The sequence below is a fragment of the Fringilla coelebs genome, assembly GCF_963513975.1.
Source record: "Fringilla coelebs genome assembly, chromosome: 1".
Classification (NCBI taxonomy): Eukaryota; Metazoa; Chordata; class Aves; order Passeriformes; family Fringillidae; genus Fringilla; species Fringilla coelebs.
The window spans coordinates 140,195,053-140,204,860 of record NC_140028.1 but is presented as its reverse complement, the minus strand read 5'-3'; the positions used below and the strand labels follow the sequence as shown (position 1 = coordinate 140,204,860).

Genomic DNA, 9,808 nt, shown 5'->3' with positions numbered 1-9,808 from the left:
CTAAAAGAAGCATGAGTATCATGAGTATGGCAACTAAGATCTGTAGTGACAAAGACTAGTCAGAAAGTGACTAGATTTGACAACAAGTCAAATCTGCAATTTAGTAAAAAATTATAATATCTGTAACATTCTTGCCAGCTTTATATTTCTGCAGGATTTGATGACTGGACATCTGTTTTGAAATCCCAGGGGAAAGAAGTGCTCTAAAGTATTCTGCATTGCTATAGGAAAGTTCAGCTTTTCAGAAAAAGCAGCTGCTGAATTTTCTGGAATAAACACACAAACCATTTTAAAGACTTGACCCTTGATTCCTTCATCACAGGACATCTAGGGACTTCAGGGAAGTCTCCAAGTATGAGGAACACACAATGGGCTCTGATTCCACAGTGTTGAGCTAACCAGGCTGCTTTTCAGTCACATAACGCAAAGCAGCCTCCTCACAGCTGTGCTGTTTTATATACCTGAAAGACAATTTTAAAAATTATCATGGTCTTACTAGGGAATTTGGATATGCAGTCATTACTAAATTACCATAAAGTTCCATATTACCAATTCTGTCATTACCGAACAGCTTCAAGACACACAGTATCTTTGTGCTGCGTCTCCTCGCTGTAAGAAAACAAGAGCATATGAATGACAGCAAAAATGAAGCCAAATGTACTGTTGAGAAACTTAGTATTCTCTTATTTCTAGGAGAGTTACAGTGTAATTCTAAACTGCAGCATTCAGCATGTCTCCTGAGCTTCCTCGCTGAAATATAGCAATGGAAATTTTACAGCATCTGTGTTGCTTTTGGAAGCCATCACCTCACATCTGCTGTCTCTGTAGTGTAAAGTTTAAGTTCAGCATAAAAAGGTACTTTGTAACAGGCAAGAGGAATCCTGACAGAGCGGTAATTTACAGACTCGCCCGGCTCCCCCGACTAGACTCACTCTGTTTTACATTCTGTAGAGATTTTTAAATAAGGTGCGCTTCAAGCAGCCGCCACACAAAAAAAGTCACTTCTTAAAATGGAGCATCGCATCCAGGACTGGAGACTTTTTAAACCTCTATCCGTCACTGAGTCCTGTGTCAGACGTTTCCTTCACCGGGCATTGTTCGATCTCGTAGGACTTTTCACGATGGTGTTAACTAAATTTGCGCTAAAATAACCACCTGCTACTTTGGGGGAAGTTCTGATTGTGGTCACAAACAGCACCGCGCGTGTGATAGCGGGACCGAGCCCACAGTCCGAGCAGGCGGAGGAGCGCGGCCACGGCCTCCGAGAGCTTCCCAGCGCCGTGAGACCTGGGGCGGGCGCGGGGTCGGGAGCGGCGCTCGGTCAATTGCAAATCAATTGTGATTACACAGCGGGCGCGTTTATCGCCCCATCATCGCCCATTTCCTCCTAACGGGGTAATCCGCGCGTTCGCTCACACGGCGACAGCAGCCTGTCGGCTCGGCCAACAACCCGGGGATTGTTCCTTGTTTGGCCTCACGCGTTCCATTTCCTCCTCGGGCGCCCCGCACCGCCCCCCGGGGCGGGCTCGCTCCCCCCCGGCCCCGCTTCTCTCCGTGTGACTCCCCGGGAATCACAGGATTCCCGCCGCCGGCAGACGGGCCCCGCCGCGTTCCCGCGGTTCCAGTCATTAGGGCCGCAGCGGGAGCGCCGCGCGAGCGCCAGGCGCGGCAGCGCCTCAATTAACAAACAAACGCCCCGTCCCGGGAGCGCGACAACCCCCCGGGACGGCCCCGCCGCGCTCGCAGCCCGCGCCCGCCGCCGCCGCTCCCCTTAAGGTGGTCTGGCTACGGCGGGGCCGCCGGAATTCCCGCCCGCCCCCTCCCGTCCGCGGGCGGAGGAAAGCAGCGACTCCTCTCGCGGCCGCCCCGCGGCCCCCGGGCGTGGAGGGCGGGGGGGCTCCACAGCGCGGGGCGGCGGCGGCCGAGCGGCCATCCAGCCGCAGATGGCTGCTCTGCCGGCCCGGGCGGGACACGCCGCTCTGGGCGCCTGCAGGCGGCTCCTCGGCGAGTCACCGCCGCGGCGCCGGGCTGGCGCGGGCGCTCGGGAGCCGCGGCCGTGCCAGGGCCGGCTCCCGGCGCTGCCCCTGGGCCGGGGTCAGTGGCCGCGGTGCGGGCCCATGTCCCGTGGGCAGTGCACGCCCAGCGCCGGCCGCGGAGCTACGCCCGTGTCCTTGCCCGGCTGGGAACCGAGTGTTCACCTGCCGGGGCGAGGGGCTGCTCCGCGCCGTCCCACCGGGAGCTCCCGGCGCCGGCCGGGGTGCACACACGGCACCGCCTGAGCGTGCCCCGGCGAGCGCCGTGACCCGCGGCTGTCCGCGCCTCGGGGGTCCCCGTGTCACCCGTCACACGCCGTGGCCCCGACCTCGAGCAGAGCCTCCAGCGCTGCGCTTGCTCCGCGCGTTGTTCGGAGCTCCGCGCTGGGGTCGGGGGCGCGGGCAGCCGGGGCGGGGGGCCGGGTGTCGGCTGCGGTGCTGCCGGGACCCCCGTCACCAACATGTGCAAGGGGATGGGGCAGCGCGCACACCGGCACGGGCGGCGAATCCCGCGGGCAGCAACGAGGTGGTAGGAAACCCATTCCGAGACAGCCCCGAGCGCTACTTAAACTGCGGCTGCGGTGACTGTGACTTGCCCGGGCTCCCTTGCAGAGGGACGGAGGTCCCCTGCTTAGCCTGAGCCGATGCGTGGCTGTCGCAGCCCGCGCACCGCGGTGCAGAGCCGCACGTCTCCGCACGGGCAGGGGCCGAGCAAACACCGCCACGTCCCCGCAGCCACCACAGTCCGGCGCCAACGCCACCTTAAGGAGGCCCGGGGCCCGCCCCCCGAGTCCCGCCTGGGCGACGCTGATAGGCGGACGAGGCGGCGGGGGCGGGGCCTGCCGGCGGTCGCTATAAATATTCATGAGAGCGCGGCGGCCGGAGCGCCGCTGCCGAGGCCGGAGAGCGAGAAGTTGGCGGAGGCGCTGCCGCGCTCGACCCGCGGCTCAGGTGGCGTGATCGCGGCCGGGGCGCCCGGCAGCCGGAGAGGGACCCAGCGCAGGGCGAGGACCGGCCGGCTGGCGGTCACCCGTGGAGCCGTGCGCTCGGGCGGACGGCAGAAGGAGCCGCTCCGGCCGCCCCAGCTCCGGCCCTGCCGCTGCCCGCCCGCTCGGGGCGGTGGGAGCCCAGCACCGCCTGGTTCCCGGGACGCCTCAGCCTTCTTCACCGCGCCGCCCGGGGGCTGACGGCGAAACTTCTCTGCCGTCGCCGCCCCGTGCCTGGCCGGCGCTGGAGCAGCGGCGAGAGGAGCTGCGCCTCCCCCTGCGAAACCGACCCCGCGGGGAGCGATGCGACGGCGGCTGAGGGGCCTCCTGTGAGCTGACCCCCATCCTCCGGCGCCGAGTGGGGGCTCCCCCTCACCGGGTGCCCGGCTCCGGACGACGGAGTCCGGCGGGAGCTGCGAGACCTCTCACCTGCGACCGGCACGGAGGGGGCCGCCCTCCGCCCCCCCGGGGGTAGCCGGGGCGGGGGGGTGCTGTGGCGCCGCGCTCCCTGCAGCTGCTGAGCGGGACGGGAGAGGAGCCGGGGCCGCCGCCCCCGCGCCGCCGAGCATGGAGTGGAGTTACCTGTTGGAAATCACCTCGCTGCTCGCCGCCCTGTCCCTGCTGCAGCGCGCCGGCTGCGCCGCCGCCTCGGCCGCAGCCGCCGCGTCCTCCTCCTCCTCCTCGGCAAAGGAGCTGTCGTGCCAGGAGATCACCGTGCCCCTCTGCAAGGGCATCGGCTACAACTACACCTACATGCCCAATCAGTTCAACCACGACACGCAGGACGAGGCCGGGCTGGAGGTGCACCAGTTCTGGCCGCTGGTGGAGATCCAGTGCTCCAGCGACCTGCGCTTCTTCCTCTGCAGCATGTACACCCCCATCTGCCTGGAGGACTACAAGAAGCCGCTGCCGCCCTGCCGCAGCGTCTGCGAGCGGGCCAAGGCCGGCTGCGCCCCGCTCATGCGCCAGTACGGCTTCGCCTGGCCCGACAGGATGCGCTGCGACCGCCTCCCCGAGCAAGGCAGCCCGGACACGCTCTGTATGGACTACAACCGCACGGACCTCACCACGGCCGCGCCGCCGCCCGCCAAGCCCCCGCTCCGCGGCTCCAAGCCCGGCACCCCCGCCAAGGCGCCCCCCGCCGCCGTCCCCCCGCCGGCCGAGGCTCCGCGTAAGCCGCGGCCGCCGCCGCCCTGCGAGCCGGGCTGCCAGTGCCGGGCGCCCATGGTGTCGGTGTCCAGCGAGCGGCACCCGCTCTACAACCGCGTCAAGACGGGGCAGATCGCCAACTGTGCCCTGCCCTGCCACAACCCCTACTTCAGCCCCGACGAGCGCGCCTTCACCGCCTTCTGGATCGGGCTCTGGTCCGTGCTCTGCTTCCTCTCCACCTTCGCCACCGTCTCCACCTTCCTCATCGACATGGAGCGCTTCAAGTACCCCGAGCGCCCCATCATCTTCCTGGCCGCCTGCTACCTCTTCGTGTCCCTCGGCTACCTGGTGCGGCTGGTGGCGGGGCACGAGAAGGTGGCGTGCAGCGGCGGGGCGGGCGCAGGCGGCGCGGGGGCCGGGGCTGCGGGGGCCGGCGGCGGCGCGGCTGCGGGGGCGGCGGCGGCGGGGGGGCGCGGCGCGGCGGGCGGCGCGGCCGAGCTGCAGCCGGAGCTGGCGGTGGCCGAGCACGTGCGGTACGAGAGCACCGGCCCGGCGCTGTGCACCGTGGTCTTCCTGCTCGTCTACTTCTTCGGCATGGCCAGCTCCATCTGGTGGGTCATCCTCTCCCTCACCTGGTTCCTGGCGGCAGGAATGAAGTGGGGTAACGAGGCCATCGCCGGCTACGCGCAGTATTTCCACCTGGCCGCCTGGCTGCTCCCCAGCGTCAAGTCCATCGCTGTGCTGGCGCTCAGTTCTGTGGACGGGGACCCCGTGGCCGGCATCTGCTACGTGGGCAACCAGAGCCTGGAGAACTTACGGGGCTTTGTGCTGGCACCTCTGCTCATCTACTTGGCCATCGGCTCCATGTTCCTGCTCGCCGGCTTCGTCTCGCTCTTCCGTATCCGCAGCGTCATCAAGCAGCAGGGTGGCCCCACCAAGACCCACAAGCTGGAGAAGCTGATGATACGCCTGGGACTCTTCACTGTGCTCTACACCGTGCCAGCTGCCAGCGTGGTCGCCTGCCTCTTCTACGAGCAGCACAACCGGCCCCGCTGGGAGGCCACGCACAACTGCCCCTGCCTGCGCGACCAGCAGCCCGACCAGGCCCGCCGCCCCGACTACGCCGTCTTCATGCTCAAGTACTTCATGTGCCTGGTGGTGGGCATCACTTCTGGTGTCTGGGTCTGGTCTGGCAAGACCCTGGAATCCTGGAGGGCCCTCTGCACTCGCTGCTGCTGGGCCAGCAAAGGCGCTGCCGTGGCGGGGAGCGCGGGGGCAGGAGCAGGCGGACAGGCGGTGATCACCACGGCAGGAGGACTCGGGGCCGGAGGTGGTGGCTCACTCTACAGCGATGTCAGCACCGGCCTGACGTGGAGATCAGGCACCGCCAGCTCTGTCTCCTATCCCAAGCAGATGCCCCTGTCTCAAGTGTGAGGAGGGGGAAAGAGGCCAAAGGTTAGGGAATGAGGGACACTGGCCTGCCTAAAATGCCTCCTCACTGTTTGGTGCCATTAATGAACCCCTAATGGTCCTTATTAGCCACAGCTTGTATAGAACAATGCAGCTGGCAGAGGCCCCAGGCTCCAACCCCCTCCTCCTTCCCCTCCATTCATATGCAGGGAGCATGTACTTCAAGGAGCCAGCTTATTATTTTGCTGGCAGAGGAGGGCAGAGGCTCACCCGTGTCTTGCAGAGGGCAAGGCACAGCAGCTTCTGAATCACTCTGGACTAACAGCAGCTCTTTACTCATGGGAGAGAGGGTCTTCCTCCCCCTGTCTTGAGGCGGGAGTCTGCTGGGGACTGCAGGTTTTTGGGATGTGGATGACCAGGCAAATGCCTTACAATATTGACTGAATCAAAAAATGTCTTAATTATACACCCCAGCTAAATACGGGTTTCCTACATTAAAGGATGTATTTATATAATTATTTGTTACCTTGTACAGATGTGTAAAATATGTATATATCCAAAGCTATACAGTCTGTAAATTTTTTTGTAAAAATTTAGAGGCTACCCCTGTAAGAGCAAATATGAGTATTCTATTTTGTCAATAAAATGACTTTTGATAAATGACTTTTTCAAGCTTTTCCTCTCCTCCTGCCCTGGTTATTCCAGCTGCTGTATCTTTAGGTAGTTCCATAAACTATGAACTACATTCATGCTCCAGTCATTACCTGTTGAAGAAGTGAGATATGTAGACACAAGAAAACAGGTCATTCAACAAGTTGTTCTGAAAAAGTGTTTGCCAAAACTGGGAGGTGCTTTATCATACTTTTTTCCTTTTTTGAAAGATGATGATGTCTTTGAGCCTTTACAAAAGAGTCATCTCCCGTGGCATGTTAAGTATCCTTTTAAAACGGGTGTTATTTTAGGAATGTGCACACCCGCCTCTCATATCTGTTGTCTACACTTCTGTAAGCACCTGCCTTTCCTGGGATGCATACTGAAGTGTAAAAGGTTAATGTTTTAAATTCATAGCTCATGTACTATGGTGGAACAGTGAGTTGAGATTTGTTAGATCAATCTCTTCTTAACAGATTAAACTAACATCTTAACTTTTGTATATCAAATATGGTCCTTTTTCAAGAGAAAAGGTATTGTTCTTCTGTCAGGAGTAAGCTAATTTATTTGAGCAGAAGGCTGTTGAATTAACAGAAGAATGCTTTGGCAATTGTTGAACTTTTTACCTGTCTGCCCAGTGGCTCAGAACATCATTCCTTTAAGAGGAGCTAAATGAATAGGGTTAATCTGTAGGGAACTTGGTTTCTTTTGAGTTTGGGAAAACTTTGATCTTTTCTCTTCACCAAACGTGATGTATAGTCTGAAGTTTCTTTCCCTGCTGCCTGGTTCCTCTTGTTGCAGACCAATTGGCCACCATGGAGCCTTAAAGTTCTTCAATTAAAGGGACATGGGACTTTTTTTTTTTTTTATTTTAAGAGGAAGACTTGTAACAGTTAGTGAACACCAGAGGGAAAAGGGAGAACAGCCTTTTAAACAGCTTTTCCCTGCATTGTTAGCCAGACTGCAGGCAGCAAGGCATGGCTTGGAGCATTATAGAAAAGAGCTATGAATGCCCTACAGGTGGTCTGCTCACATAATCTCCCCAATTTAAAACATTTTCCTTTACAGGACAATTGCATTACAAAACTCCCTTCTCTTTTGGTCCTAATTGAACCAAAGAACAACTACAAGATTTTCTTCAAAAACTGAGTGTCCAAAAAAAATGTAAAATCTATTAACTAACATTCTAATCTGTTTTCTAAAATGAGTGCACTCAGAATACCAGGAGTAAAAACTGCATTAGACATTACTCCAGATATTTTTACATATTCTGCTTATATTCTGTCAAATTAGCAGTCATTTAAAAGCAATTGGTTAGGTTGTGTGCTAGCAGTGAAAAGATAGCCCCAGGTCCCTTATTAACCTGCCAATCATGATAAGAGATGGGCAGCTACCCTACTAATGACATAGATATCAGTCATGATTTGTGGGAAAAACCTTGTTTCATTGAGCACTGACTTGATTATTGGTGTCCCTTTCAAAGATCTCCTGACTTAATAGACCCCACTTCTACAAAGTTGCCAGGAACATGAAAAGGAGTAATTTAAAATGCTAACTAACTACTTGATGGGAAAAATAATTTTAACTTCTTAAATGCAAAGGAAATTCCCCTGGGATTTACACATGGTACCTATTTATGCACCAGCTGACCAGCATCAGAATATTGACATAGCTGTAAGTTAAAAAGGCCATGCTATTTTTCTATATTGCTGGAAACATTCTTTTCAAGGTTGTTGTTAAATCAACATGGCACTTTTCCCAGCTGTCAGGTCTTCCTGCTGGGGAAGACCCACATAGCACAATCAGTTCTGCAGAAAAAAATCTGAGTTCCTTCCCCTGCACCAGGTTCCAGCAAGGAAGACAGAGGAGAGACAGAGTCACAACTCTTCTCTGAGAATTTGTTTAGATAGGTCTCTCATAGGCTGCTGGTGCAGGTTGCTAGCACTGAGATAAAAGCATTTCTAGTAAAAGAAAAAACTAGTCCTTTGGCTTAATCTCCTCCAGAATGAGCCAAGAGGGGCTACAGGTGAAAAAAGGAGTCTCAGAGCTAGCCAGGTAAACAAGATGCCTGCTTTGAAAGTGACTGAGTAATAATGCAAAGGTTAAACAAATTAAAATCAGGTAAAATTAAAACCATTAGAAACACAAACCTGGGGAAATGGAGCTAAAGAAGCTAACTTAGAAGCGCAGATTTTTGTGAATCAGCATAAAATTTGTAGATAGGAAAAAACAATCAGAAACACCAAGAGCAAGACATTTAGGTACATGAAAAATAAAAAATCCACAACTACAATGAACTTTACATTATTAGGATGCCCTTTGTCAAACTTTAAGGTTAAATTTTCTATGAAGATCCAAAAAGTATTGGTGAGGTGATAGAAATGACATGATAATTTTCAAGATCTGATGAGAAACTGCCTTCTCCATAAATTTGCCAGAGAGCTACTGAAACCAGCCCAAGGAGCCCCATGGCCCACGGCCTGGCCTGCAGAGCAGGAGTGCCAAGAGCATCCCTGCTGGCATAGGCTCATCTGTGGGCAGGGGCAGCCCCCACACCCTCTGGCTCTGGAGAGGAAAGGGAAAGTTTTGCTGTCACTGATGTGGCCCATAGCACAACTTGTATGGCAGCATCTGGGGGCTGGATAAGGGCAACTGAGAGCCTCCCATGGAAAGGCCAAACTGCTCTGCTCAGGTGAGTGACCAAGTTAGCACAAAACCATGGGATTTTTCTTCTCTAATAAGCAAGACACCTTTGGAGAGGTCTCTTATTTCTTTATTTCCCCCCCCCTTTTTTTTTTCCCCAGGACCCTCCTTACTTTACATGCTCCTGCTTCAGAAAGGAAATCTTATAGATCTTTCCTCTCCTGCTGCAAAAAGTAAAGAACCCTGCAGCCTCCTAGAAAGCTGGCCTAGCTTCTAGGTTCTGCCTCCTCTTAAAAGGAGGCACAGCAGTGCAGGTGAGGTGCAGAGCCTCAGCAGGGACACAGTACATCCCCTGGGCCCTGCTGCACAGTCCCTGGGAGCTAGCTGGAAGTGTGCTCCAAAGTTTTCCCTGTGCAGGAGAAGTCCCTGAAGCTTTGCTAATCAATCATTTGGTTGGAAAATGACTTCAAGAAAAGGAGGAATTAGGAAATTCTTGTATATTGTAATAATACAAATGTGACCAGGCTTTCTGGGAAGGCTTAGACTGGCACACAAGAAGTGTTTATACTTTTTTTTTTAAAGTATTGGGGTGCTTAAAACTGCCCCAGGTGGGGTAGAAAAACTGGAGGCAGAGGTGCCTCTGTGCACATATTACCCACAGTGTTTCCACTGCAGCTTCAGAGCCTGGGCTTTTTCCAGGTTCCCTCAGGAGGACACATCTCTAGACACCTGAAAGTGGCTTGTAGAAAAAAGCAACAACAGTTTTTTTACAAGAGGAAAACAGTACTGGGAGGCAAGGCAGAATGCCCAAATTTAAAAGGAATCACTAGCCGAGAAAGACCTTGGGAGAATCTCAGCTCTGCTTTGAAAGAGAAAATTCAATACAAGACCACTTCTTGATCCCATAACACACTTATGTCACAAGCACTACATGCA

General features: G+C 55.4%; 1 protein-coding gene across 1 annotated transcript; it reads left to right on the top strand.

Moving 5' to 3' along the window:
* The first annotated feature begins 3,454 nt into the window (after positions 1–3,454).
* Positions 3,455–6,135, top strand: FZD8 (frizzled class receptor 8). Its single transcript, XM_084201970.1, has one exon. It carries the CDS (start codon positions 3,587–3,589, stop codon positions 5,600–5,602), a length of 2,016 nt encoding a protein of 671 aa, XP_084058096.1. The 5' UTR covers positions 3,455–3,586; the 3' UTR covers positions 5,603–6,135.
* Positions 6,136–9,808: the final 3,673 nt, after the last annotated feature.

Excerpts from the sequence above, each read along its gene's own strand:
- FZD8 (XM_084201970.1), top strand. The coding sequence starts at position 3,587 with ATGGAGTGGAGTTACCTGTTGGAAATCACCTCGCTGCTCGCCGCCCTG.